The 13,970-nt window shown below is 38.1% G+C and overlaps 1 protein-coding gene across 2 annotated transcripts in view; it reads left to right on the top strand.

Annotated features, from left to right (window-relative positions):
- Positions 1 to 13,970, top strand: part of crlf1a (cytokine receptor-like factor 1a) — a 20,618-nt gene extending 6,648 nt beyond the window's left edge. Inside the window, exons 3-9 of one of the 2 annotated variants that reach the window (XM_084119637.1) lie at positions 2,457 to 2,735; positions 4,390 to 4,519; positions 5,089 to 5,258; positions 6,894 to 7,051; positions 8,393 to 8,561; positions 11,260 to 11,441; positions 12,249 to 13,970. In XM_084119637.1, coding sequence (XP_083975763.1) covers positions 2,457 to 2,735; positions 4,390 to 4,519; positions 5,089 to 5,258; positions 6,894 to 7,051; positions 8,393 to 8,561; positions 11,260 to 11,441; positions 12,249 to 12,272 — 1,112 coding nt within the window. In that variant the 3' untranslated portion in view covers positions 12,273 to 13,970. Of the gene's footprint in view, positions 1 to 2,456; positions 2,736 to 4,389; positions 4,520 to 5,088; positions 5,259 to 6,893; positions 7,052 to 8,392; positions 8,562 to 11,259; positions 11,446 to 12,248 lie in introns of both variants that reach the window. The other variant, XM_084119638.1, reaches the window with a different exon arrangement.

The raw sequence follows: 13,970 nt of genomic DNA, 5'->3' as shown, positions 1-13,970 counted from the left end.
TAGGTATCCAGCATCTGCGAATTAAGCACAGTATTATTATTTTTTTTGTATAGATAAATAACAAATGAGGATGTACCAGGTTTTTTTTTTTTTCAGGAACTTTTTATTGTATCGATGCATTTAAAAAAATTAACAATTATTTTTTTAACAAAACATTGTTTTATTGTCACATGATCACAACAAAATTGGGTATTTAAATATTGGTTAAAATGTTTTACAATATTTGAAAAAAAAATTTTTTTACAGCTCTTAGTGTAGAAAGTTACACTACCTTAAGACGTTAAGCCCTAGAAAAATGTCAAAATCATCTTAATTAATTAGTTAATTTGTAACCCTTAAACTGGAAACATGTTTATTGTAGAAGATGTGTATACAGGTCATTTTTGTATGAATTGCATTTTTAACATATTTTTAATTAATGTCATAGGCTAGTTTTTAGAGAACAGCATTAAATGTTTTATTTACATTGGAAAGCTGTTGTTTTAAACTGCTTGGTTTACAAATTGGCCAACTGATGGTATCTATATCGGTGCAAAATATTGCACTATATTGAAAAAGTCTACTAGGGGTTACCACAATTTCAAAAGGTCAGAGCATACATATTTAATTTAACACATGGAGGGTTCAGCCTTATGAACCACAATAAAACCCTGACATCATGTTTCTTAAGCTTGTTTTTTGTAAAACATATGTGACTGCAAGAAAATGTTCACCTCAAATCAACACAGAGATGATTAGTTCTGTTCATAGCTATTTTCGTTGTTGGTGAAATATAGGTGCTTGTGAAAGTTTAATTTGCTTTTAATGAATCGCAGAGAACAATGTATCAGGATCAAAGGGCATAATTGCGTTGTAAATAACAAAGGGCTAAATTATTAATAGCTATTGAGAAATACATTTACAATGCAAGCGTTTAGCACATTCCCCTTACGTGACATTCGCAGGTGTTGGTGGAGGGGAAGCTTGAGAGTAATTACATCTAATGAAGTATTGCCTCATTCACACCTTCACTGCCAGGCAGGGAATTAAGAAAGTGAAGTGCATTACAGCCACTGATGATGGTAGACTACACTTCCCTCTCCTCTAGTTATACAGTTTAACATTAAACGCAAAAACGTCAGGCTGACTTTTTCTGGGCCTCAGTGAAATATAAACAGAGTTAAAAGGGAAAAAAAAAAATGTGTAGACAGAAGTAACCTTTTAAAAGATCTTTGCGGTTTGACAACACGGGCAGGAATGTCCAAAGGGTGGTCCCGCTGTTCACCGTCTCAGCGGTAAGATGTGCATCCAAGCTTTACTGAGTTTCCCTCGCCATTGCATTAGTGATGACAGGACTACAGGCTTACCTCATGAGATCTTCTGATCTGAAACCAAATATCTTATTGCTCATTTCCTATTCAAACACCTGCAATAAATACTTGTAATTGCTACTGTCACTAAACAGTTTAAAGTGAAATGTTTTCGAGTCTGAATTTTGTAATCTGCTTAAATGAAACAGCACCTTTTGAAGACTATTCAACAGTGATACATTCCCTATACAGATCCTGTTTCATTAGTGTTATAAGATAAAATAAATGATTTGTATCTTTCCCCTTTCATACGGAGAGAAGATTTCACTCTGAATGTGTGCTGAATATGTAATCTCTCTTTTAAGGTTAGTCTATCTATCCGTCTTGATGTAATTACATGTAATCACACGGCAGTTCACTCATCACATCCATTACCCAATTGTGTTGAATTAACGCTTTTTTTTTTTGAGGGATTCCACTGTCACATTACAAGGGTGATAATGAACTCCAGCAGGGTTTATAAAATTATAATTGTGTGTGAGTTTTTATTTTGCTGATTGTTTGGGATCATTCAGCGCAGTGATAGATGTCTTCTGAAACACTAAAAAAAATGCACAGTTATGCAGCTATCGGGAATACATGATTGTTATTGGTCAATCGCAGCTTTCTATGGCCAAATAATTTTTTAATGATCGCTAAACTGTATTATTTAAACACTGAATCATGCAAGCACTATTTTTAACACTGTGCTAGTTTCACATATTTTTTTTCTCACATAATTAAAAAATCTCAAACCAATATTTCATGTGCAAATTATATAATTAATGTTCATTCATTTATTTTAAGTGCATTTATTTATTTATTCAGTTAGTTAGTCGATCTAATAGGTTAGATAAATGTACAGTCAGATGAAGACGGACCATCTGACTGCAAGTATTCCCTTTCATAGTAAATGGATATCATCTCCTTTTGTGATCATCTTGCATATCCCACATTGCTCTGATTTAGGCTGTCACTATCAACCTTTTTGATGTGTTAGTCATGAGGTCGGTCGGTCGGTCTCCTCCTTCAACATCATATAATTTGAACTCACCCATAACCAGACAGCCTATAATAACCATGCTGCCTCTTTCCAGCTCTAACCTGCTATATCTCGCCCTCCCTCAGAGGTGGCTACAATCTACCCTCAAGACCCTGCCCTTCCCATCGGCTCCAGCCTGACAGCCACATGCTCAGTGAATCCAGACCACGGCGTTCACGCAGGCTCACTCTACTGGACACTAAACGGGAAGCGTCTTCCCAGCAGCACCTACAGCGTTTTGAGCCCCTCCGTGCTCAGTGTCACCCTCCCGCGGCTCTCCGGGTCCCGCCAACGCTCCGGAGACAACCTTGTGTGCCATAACAGCGGGGGTCATGTGCTGGCCGGCTCCTGCATCTATGTTGGCAGTGAGTCTTGTCTACCATATTGTTCGCATTTACCGCGGAGTGTGTTTAATTGGCGATTGTGAGCGCAGTCCAACTTAAATACAATTAAATGGATTTTGTGGGTAAGCTTGGAGCCTTGGGGAATATAGGTCAGACCTAGACGTATTAGACAGTCTTTATGATTTGACCCCCTGCCACTGGGCCACATTTGTTGCAGTATTTAATGTTTTCTGCCTGTCCGCCAATGAACTCGAGAGTTGTTTAAGCCCCTTAAGATAGCTATCTGTTCCACTGTTATGCTTTTAGCACCTGTGTGGTCCATTATAGGCGCTTTCCTCGACTGACGCGTATGACTGAACAAATGTACCGCATTTGTCAAGTTACATGGAATGGTGGCAGTATGGAAAATTGCAAACACAGACACACACACACACACACACAAATGCGGAAATTGAGAGAGCGAGACAAAGTCAAGGAAGCGAGTGTCTGGTCATTTGGAAAAAGGATTGAAAGCAAGAAATGGAGAGACGTGTGTGTGTGTGTGTGTGTGTGTGTGTGTGTGTGTGTGTGTGTGTGTGTGTGTGTGTGTGTGTAGTACTGTGTTGACTCAAGCTCTCTACATCTCTGAGGTCTCCACTGTAAGGTTTGGTTCATATAATCACAGTCTTACACTTAGACGCAGTGTCTTTTGTTCTCAGCTGAATGGAATCTTGGCCTCATTCCTGAACTTAAATGAGGATGACAGCTGAAGACACTCATCCATTATTGAAAATATTTAAAGTCAACACAAAGTCAAAATTGACCTTATTTACTTTCTTAATACATGTTTCTGATCTTATTGTGAATGATTCATCTGTGCACATTACTCCAAAAAAGGCAGTATTTATAAACGTTCATTAAACTTCTTTTCTTTTGAAATGACTTATTTTTTAAGAGACGTTTCAAATCTATTATGCTCGCCAAGGCTGAGTTTATTTGATTTGATTAAAAAAACAGTAATATTGTGAAATATTATTACAATTTAAAACAACTCTTTTATTTTGATGGATATTAAAATGTAGTTTATTCCTGTAATGCAAAGGTGAATTTTCAGCATCATTACTCCAGTCTTTAGTGTCACACAATCCTTCAGAAATCATTCTAATATGCTAATGATGTGGTCGAGACACATTTCTTGTTTTTACAGTTGAAACTGACTGCTTAATATATTTGTAAAAATCATGATAATTTTTTTCACGATTCTTTGATGAATATTGTACATATTTAAAATATGATCTATGTATAAAATAATATATAGAATAGATAAAATATATAATATAAAAATTAAAAAAAATATTGAAAAAATACAAAATATAATGTAAGATATTTATATTAAATCTAAATGTATATCTTTACCAACTGAATAAAATCAAGTTTCGTCCTTCAAAAGTAAAATGGGTTGCAAACTCTGTTCATGTTGACTTTAAACCAACTGATTATTTTCTGAAATTCTGAACATCAAGCTTTTAAGTGATTTTCCATACTATCTACAGTACAGAATTTGGTGTTGTATGTAGTGGAAATCATCAAGTATAATTAGTGCATATTTAATTAGGTGTTATGAGAGGCATGAGTCACTTTCCACTTCCAGCTCAGTGAAAACTCTTTTTTTCTTTGCCTTTCTTTTTGTTTTTAGTGCCTCCTGAGAAACCTGTGAATCTTACCTGCTGGTCCAGGAACACTAAAGACCTCACCTGTAGATGGGCCCCCGGGGGCCAGGGAGAAACCTTCATCAAGACAAAATACACACTCAAATATAAGCTCAGGTCAGTGCCACAGGTCATTCACACTCATGTTAATGCCTCTTCTCAAATTCACGCCTTATCTTGTTTGTATATTTCATGTTCCCACATGCCTATTCACTGGAGGACAGTGGATAATTCATAATTCCTTCTGATGGGCACATGCCATATATTGTACTTTTCTTTTCTTTTTTCTTTTTTTGTCAGGACGAAAGACTGATGAAAACAATTACTTCTAATATTACTTAACATTAGTCTAATTTTTGTTAGTCTTTTCTTTTTCTTTTTGTTTTTTTATATTTCTTGTTCTTTTTTTAATTAACATTGGCTTTCATGCTCAGTGAGCAGATGGAATGCAGATTCCAGACACAGCAATTTTCATTTCCCCATTCCCAAACCTGAAGTAATAATCCATAATTAAGGAACCATTCCCACGTTTGACACTATGATTGGCTCTTCCATTGGCTTAAAAAAAAAAAAAAGCCGTCACATAGGGATCCCACAATAGATCACAGCCGTATCACTACGAATGTACAGTGTCCAAAAAGGTATCGGAACCTTTTCGAAAATAAACTGTGTTTGCTCACCTGTAGGTGGTATGGACGAGAAAAGGAGTGTGAGGACTACAACGCGGGAGAGCCGTACACATGCTACATCCCCCGCGACCTCGCCCTCTTCACGCCCTACGAGATATGGGTGGAGGCCTCTAACCAACTCGGAACTGCAACATCTGATGTCATCTACTTGGATATCTTAGACGTGGGTGAGTGTGCCTGACCTTTGAACCCGTTTTAGACACAAGCCCCAGGTGTTCTCCTCATGGGCAGCATGCAATACGAGAGGGCCACGTGCAACGTGAGAGCGCCACTCCTTGTAAAAGTGGGTGGAGGCATGACGAATTGCAGCGGTCCATCGCAGCGTCATCCGTAACCATTTGCCTCACAGTATCTACCACCTACTCACACATACCTGGAAAACTCTGCAGCCCCCTCCTTTACAGACGAGTGGAATTTTTACAAAGTTTTGCACTAATCCTAGTACCGTGACCTGCCTGGAGCTACTGGTTAGCAATGTGACTGGAATAGGGTGAAGTCTGTTTTGTTGAATCCTTAAGATCTTATGTGCTTTGAGTGCAGGCCAAGCTTGCACATAATCTCTTCAAACAGACAAACATGTTAATAAAAATGGAATTAGTATTGTTAGGACTTAAGTTGAGGGGCATTGTGTCTTGGCAAGACATTAGAAAGTATTTGAAATGAAACTGAAATAGCCTTAACATTGAACTAAAGCCCCGCGTCCTTAAGAAGGAGATGAGAAAAGTTATAAACTTCTACATCCTGCTTGTATAAATCAGTGTAACTGCACCTGAAGGGGGAGGCAGGGCAATTTTGAATGGAAAGTGCAGTAAGAGGAAGGTGGGTGCTCCTCGAAACATGCCATAGTCATGACACAGCCACCACACCTAGTGCCTCCACCTCCTTAGCAATAGAGACAATGCTCATTTATGTTACCAGTTAATTAAACAACAGCTTTGAGATCCAAGCAAACTACAATTACTTGGAATGTGAAGCATTATCTATGCAATGTGATTTTATAGCAGCTACACCAAAATGCAAAGTGGAAAAATACTGAGCGACTAGTTAACTAGAAGAGAAGAGAAGAGAAGAGAAGAGAAGAGAAGAGAAGAGAAGAGAAGAGAAGAGAAGAGAAGAGAAGAGAAGAGAAGAGAAGAGAAGAGAAGAGAATATTGGTATATTTAATCTCAGTTGAATCACATAACAAAAGTCTCAGCCTGCAGACTGAAGTTCATTCATTGGCCAGTTTGCCCACAAAAAATTGATATAGCTTCCTGACATCACCAGTTCCAAAATGATGGGCTTGTTTTGCAAACTGGAAGTAAGGCAGGCACACATTTAAAAAAAAAAATTTTTTTTAGAAGATCCGATGCAATTTATCGGATGCAGTAATCACAAGGCAACATTTTTAAGTTTTTTTGAGCCACTTAAGTAGCAAGTAAACTAGATATCCATGAGACCAGAACTATATATTACAATAATCGGTAGTTATGGATAGATAGAAATTGTGATCACAAAATCTATACACTTTCTGTGTTTCTGTGTTTTCCGTACAATTTAGACTGCTGTGACACTATATGAATAATTTTTTTCTGTGCCAGTCAATTAGTGTGTTATTTATTTCATACGGTTCATAAACAGGATGCAGAATTGTAATTTGAATGTAAAGAATTAGACTTAATTCAACTTAATTACAAGACGGATGGATGGATGGACGGATGGATGGACGGATGGATGGATGGATAGATAGATAGACAGAATAAGGTGCTTTTTGTCGCAGCGTTTGTCGCAACCTTATGTTTTTCTCTCTTTTCCTCTCCCAGTGACAACAGACCCACCGACTGACGTGACAGTGAGCCGAGTGGGCGACCTGGAAGACCAGCTGACCGTGCGTTGGGGGACACCGCCTGCACTAAAAGACTTCCTCTTTCAGGCCAAATACCAGATCAGATACAGACTGGAGGAAAGCAGCGACTGGAAGGTACAGTAGCACTCTCGATCAGTGAGCACAGTTCGTCAGCGTCCACCATACGCACTGCAATGCCCATTATCCTCATTACTATTACCATATTCCCACTACCACACCCACTTGTTTTTGTAGTGCAAATTGTGCATGCATGGGAGCCAAGTCAGCTACGTTTCTCAATGTTAAAGCATTTGCAGAGTGGCGCAATGATTAATTATAGCGGTTCAAAAGATAACAGCCATGTTTCAGTAGAATTTGGGGTGTTTGTATTACTTGTCTGAAACGTCATTTCCAGCTGTAGCAAAACAGCACATGGTTTCCAGTCCTCTGGCCACGGAAGAGTCCGGTTAAACTTTAGGGCTTCAAATAAACTTAAGCTTTCGCTGTCCCCATTTCGCTCATATGGATCCAATCAGTTGGCAGGTTTCCTTCTGAAAGCTGGGCAGAGTTGGGTTACATAATGTTTTCCCCCCCTTACCCATCACTGTGCTGTCAGTTGCACAGTCCTACATAGTTAACAAAGTCAAAATATGACAGTGACCATCAAAAGCACATCATAGCAGATTATCTGTTGTTTTCAAAGCGCTTTAGAAAGCTGCATTATCACCCGGGCCGTTCTCAACCCCACAGATTGCTTACATAGTCTGTGCGAAGGGAAATAATTACCCAGCATGCCTGTTACACGGCAACCTGATGATGTTAACATTCTGCCACTCATCACGTTCCAATAGTAATGATGGTCCTCGGATTACGGAGCTGTGCATATTAACCGTGTTTGTAGCTTTTGAAATGTGAGTCTGGAAATGGACCGCGGAGAGGGACTGATTCAGGGGTACCGGGATTGTAAATAATTACAGGGGGCCCAGGCTGTTTCGACATTCCTGCATTTGAATCCCGAGTATACCTCTGCTTTAGCACACAGGAAAGAGGAAGCATTGGGCCTGGCATGGCCCTGTCTACATCTCGTTGATGCCGTCTGCGCCCGTGCAATTACTCAATCTGTAATAAGTAATAGATAACAGATTTTCTCTCAGGGTAGTGTTGATGCTCGCTGTGTATGTAGAGCCAGGAGGCAGGCCAATTATTTATGTGTGTGTCCCTGTCATTTACCTCCTGTCTTTTTCTCTGATATACGTTGGTATATTCCCCAGGAGCACAAAAGGGGGAAATTTCTTTGTTCTTCTTCTTTGTAAATGGGCTTGTGTGAACTTGCTTAAGGATTTGAAAGTGAATGGCTTTTTTTCCTTCTTATGGAGAACATTAAATATGCCTGTTAGGGTAACGGTGTGTGTGTGTGGTATGCGGCCGCTGTAGGTGTTTGATGTAACAGACTGTTTTGGGTGTCTTTCTCTGCAGGTGGTGGATGATGTTGGGAACCAGACTTCCTGCAGACTGGCAGGGTTGCGGCCAGGCACAGTGTATTTTGTGCAGGTGCGCTGTAATCCGGTAGGGATTCTGGGATCTAGGAAAGCTGGCATTTGGAGTGACTGGAGTCACCCAACTGCAGCCTCAACACCACACAGTGGTAAGAGAAAGATCATTTACGCTATCCTTGCAAAAGCGGTTACTTAGCGGAACTTATTTTATTGGGAAGTTTACAGTGCTAATATCATGGTATTTCTTAAAGTACCAGGTAAATACCATGGTAAATATCAAAGTACAGAGGTATCACTTTGCTCTTTTGCAAAAAAGATTTTTTTTTTTTGTGGTTGCACTTTATTTTACAGTATGTGCACTTTCAATGTACTTACCAAGAAAGTGCTGAGTAATATAAGGTAACTACATGGGTTAAGATTAGGTTCAGGACAAGTACCTAGCTATTACCCAGCTATTGTAATTACTACAATAAGTATAGTATATGGACATGTGAAACAGGACTGTAACATAAAGTGCAACCAAAATTGTTTTATTGATTGAAATTATAAAACAGGTCTTGATTGAATGAGCCACATTTAAAAAAAAAAATGCACACATATGATCACACATTCCATGTTCATTTTTGTGTTGCTTGGCAATGTTTAATGAACCATATTACTTGGCGAAAGTATTGTTTATTTATATGTAATTTTCATGTATTAATCACTTTTTTATTGCCAATGTGTGAACAGCTTGTAACAAAACTTAAAAAACGAGACCTTCCTCGACCTCCTAGGTTGTCCATGAAAGCCTGTATGCTGATTTTTATGTGAAGGACGTTTTTTCCGGGAAAATCAAAAGGATGTGACTTTTATGCATGCTCCCGAGAGCCTCTTATCCGTTCTATGACACACGAAACAAATGTTTTTGTTCAGGATAGTGCTGAAAGAGCTATTCTGTACTGTAATGTCAATGTGGCATGCAAAGAAAAGAGATTAATTCAAACTATAGTCTCACATAGCCAGATCTTTATAGACTATAGTCTCAAATATAGGCCTACTTTATAATCAAACTATTATAACAGTGTAATTTTAATTACCTCATCTGTCGACATGATGCCGGTGAATTGGAGAGCAATTATCTCTTCAATTGGAGAGAACATATCCACATCGCTATGATCAGATGCTTTCTTAACTGCTGCTTTCTCACCGCTGTCATTTTTGTTGTGTGTTTAAAAAGCGTGCAGTACATATATATACATAATCATGAATGAATAATAAACAAAGATAAATAAATTTAGTACCAAATATATCGCTCATTGTTAGTTAACTAATGGGACCTTATTGCAAAGTCATTTCATATAACTTATTTATAAAGCACAAATAAACCCAACAATAGTTGACTGCAGTACAGAGAATATATAAAGTCTAAAATATATATAAAAAACACATCATTAAAATAAGCACATAGTTTATGATGATTTAAATGCTATGACTTTTTTTTTGCTATGATGATTTGATGCTAAACTTCTATTTAAACTCATACCCGGAGGGTACAGATCTCACAGATAAAGGAAGACTGTTCCATCCATAGCCTAGGTCCAGAAACTTCAAACACACAGTCACCTCTCAACTTCAGCCTTGTTCTCGGATGAGATCACAAGCATCTGACCAGCTTATTTAGGTTTAGTTCACACAAATAAGAAGGCGCCAGACCATTTAGGGATTTAAAAGCAAACAGCAGTAGGCCTACTATAAATTCAACTCTATAATCCACTGGCAACCAATTGAGAGTCATTAAAATTGGAATAATATGTTCTCATTTACGGACCCAAGTTAAAAATCTGGCTGCAGCATTTTGAACCATTTGAAGCTGTGACATGGAGGACTGGGATATTCCAACACACAAGTTTTACAAACTAATTTTATAAAAGCCCTCTGAACATGGGTTGGAGCTCTCAGAGTTCTCAAAGTGCACGATTGATGAATTTAACTGTAAATGTAAATGTAGTAAAAAGCCACATTTTACAACAGGTAAGGGCACTTATCAATTGTAAAATCACTGTTAACATATTATACATACCACTTTAAAAAAAAAAACACACAAAAAAAAACATCATGCATTCTTCTTGTAGCTATTTAATTCTGTTTGAATTTCCATTCATGTAGATCATGAAAAATCTGTTAATTTGAATGATTTTCAACAGGTCTAAAGTCATGACCTAGCAGTCTTGTAGTGCAATGGGCCTCATGTGGGAAACATGAGGTTTGATTCTAGCTCAACTTATATACAAATCCAATTAGTTCCCATCATATTTGACTGTTTTTGTTATTAATAATGACTGAAATCCCAAAAGCAACATAGAAAATAAATAAATATAACCAGCGCCTCTAGTTAAATGGTAGCAACGAGAGTCAGATTGAGATGTTGTCTTCGCTGGCCTTCGTCATATTTTCACAGTTTGGATGTGTCGTGCAGTCCATCCTATAATCAGATAAATATTTCTGAGACGATGCTCGGTCCAGCAGACACCAGCCAGCACATGCAACGCATTACTTTAGTCATACATCTCCCCATTTTGTGGCTTGCCAGAAAGCCACGGGGGAGTGTTGGATTATGTTTTCAGAGGATTGTTTCTGAAGATTAACAGATTAACTCCTCTGCACATTAACTCTTGTGGAGCGGCCCACATCTGGAGCTCAGAAACCTGCTGTTTATTTAAAATGGAAAGGATTTATTTTTATCCCAACTTGTGTTTGGTTGGCTGTATAAACTGTGGCCTGTATCTGCGATAAGCTTGATGCATGCACGATAGGCGCTTGTCTCCCTGGATGGACATGTGTTGATTTTTGTCTTTCGCCCTGCAGAGCGGCTGCTGACAGGGTCATGTGACTCAAAGGCAGGGCAGCAGAACTCCACGTTGCGGCGGGACTTGAAGCAGTTCTTTGGCTGGGTGCGCAAACACGCCTACGGTTGCAGCGGGATGAGCATCAAACTTTATGATCAGTGGCGGGTCTGGCTGCAGAAATCTCACAAAACACGCAACCAGGTTGGTAAGGAGATTTTCATTCGCATTCTACTTGTTTTTTAACCACAAACCCCATTAATCAAGGTTTAAGTGTCTGGTTTTCTTCAGCTTTAGTTTCTTTAACTGTGTTATGCCAGGAATATTTGCTCTCATAACACTGTGAGACTGGATCCATTGCCTTGAGTTATTGAAGTCACCCGAGTTAATTGAATTAAAGTGCTTCTTGTGTTATTGCACTGAGTTTCCTGTGTTTTGCTCGGTAACCACAGAAGTAAATAACATGAGGCGACTCATATGATTTCAGGTAACTTCTCATAAACCGTTGAAGTAAACCGGACTATTTAAATAAACTTGAGTAATGAAGTTCTGCACATCGAGTATCATTCAACATATGTATTTAGTTCTGAGTTCACATCTGTCAGATTCCACAGTAATCTTGTTTTGGAAATGACAGGGATTGTCCTTCGCTCGAGAATATACCCAGCAGAGACTATTTGCTCCTTTCATGTGTCCCAAGTGTGTTGTGGTCCGTGTTATACGAGAAAACATGACCCAAATGCTTGTCAGCATCACAGAAGAGTGTATGGAAAGATCTAACTGCGTCGTATTGGATGATCCGACGTTGCCAACAAGAGATAAACCCCCTAGCAATTATACTAAGAATCTCTACATCTCTAAACCGCAAATATGCAAAGACTTTTCTTAACTACTTTTTTGCCATCTCAATCCGTGCAGAAACCATGATCTCGGGTTGTTTTTGAATGGCTATTTGAAGCCTTTCATGTTCTGGGGCGTTTATCTGATTACTGTAATATTGTCTGCTTTCAGGTTCTTCAAGGAGATAAATCATAGCACGTCGCTCCTGGCAGGCAGAACATTTAACAACAACAGCACACTGTGGAAGAATTCACATTTTCCAGACCGCTGCTTGGCTCAGTGCAAGAAAGTTAAAGTACAGCTGGTTAAAGTACAAAGGTGACGGGCATTTGGTCCCTTGGACACAGATTGAATTGTGCAGTTCTCTACAATGCCTTATTATACAGGAAAACAAACTGTTAAACGTCTTTCTTTGATAATAGCCATGAAGATCATGTGGATTATATCCTCGCATCTCGCTATCCGTGGAGACAAGGTCTTGATCGTGTCGGGGAGCAATTAATTACAGGTCATAATTTGCACATTTACTTAGAGGATGGCTATGCTCGAGCAACGCTTAGCTGATGTGACACATGGTCTATATGTGGACCCATGACGTTTTCAGATCTTGCTAACTTTAGCTGACCTGTATGTTAAAGAGGTTCCTCATGGACAAATGAAAAAAGGTCTGGATGTTTTTCATCCAACGGTTTGTGTAACTTCAAGACAACTGGAAGAATTGTAAGACCATCCAGTTTTACCAAAGGTACCTTTCATGAATGTTTGAGTGTGACTATACGACAGCAGTTTACCTAAAAAAAATTTGACAGGTATACCTCACAGAACATCTTGCCACTTTTAGTCTCCTGTATCAAGAGTTGCAATGCAATGCAACACTGAACATATCAATACATAGAAATAGACCCATTGCGTTTGAATCTCAGTTATAAAGTTGGACCCACTGACATTCACTATATTCAGGATCTACACTACGACAAAATTAACATGTTGGAAACTCAGAGTGGACTCCATTTAATGAATGGAGAGCAAAGTTATGGCCAGCCAATGTTCTCTCTCGTGTTTATATATGTGTTGCAGTTACAAAACTGTAACTGTGTTTGTAGCATTGAACTGTTTGAAAATAATTTTATGTATTGAGACATTTTACTGCTTTTATTTTTGTACTGAATTGTATCCGCATATTTAAATTTAAAGTTATGTTTTTGACTCTTTAAGTTATGTGTAGGTAGATTATATTATTATTGACTGAATTGTTAAACCCTAATATTGTTCATAAAATCATTCTTTAAGATAAAACGTATGAACTTTTGAACTTTTTGACAGAAAACAAAAAATCAGTATTTTTGTCTTATAAACTTGTCTAGGAATCATATAAAGCAAGATAATTCTGCTTCAGAAATAAATGTGTTTTCAGAGAATAAGTTCTTACCACATTGGAATGGTTTTTTTGTTTTGTTTTTTTTCAGCTTTAACGTCATTACATTTTGTTAGATGTATGCTAAAACAATTAGGGTAAGAATGTTTTTTACAACATTACAACTTTTTGGTATATACTCTGAAAGCAAGACACTATTTTTTTCCCCTCAATGTTATTTATCTTTATGGATGTTTAGATATTTTTACTTAGAAATCAAGACAACAGTACTGATTTTGAAATAATGTTTTATTTAACTTTTTAAGAAGTACAATACAAGAGGAAAAAAGCACAAATCACAACTGCACAAAGCAGAAGTGTTTTGCCAGAGCATGATTCTCTACAGGGGAAAAGATTAATGTGTGTACGAGCAGTTGTCTGGTTAAATTAGTGCTCTTACACTGGCCTCTTCCACGGTCAGTATTTCACTTTTCCCTAAGTGACACCCACAAAGAACAAAAAATAAAACGCTTTAGGCC

Source organism: Abramis brama, assembly GCF_963993115.1.
Source record: "Abramis brama genome assembly, chromosome: 7".
Lineage (NCBI taxonomy): Eukaryota > Metazoa > Chordata > Actinopteri > Cypriniformes > Leuciscidae > Abramis > Abramis brama.
Note: the sequence above shows the minus strand (reverse complement) of the source record. Positions and strands in the feature narration are given on the sequence as shown.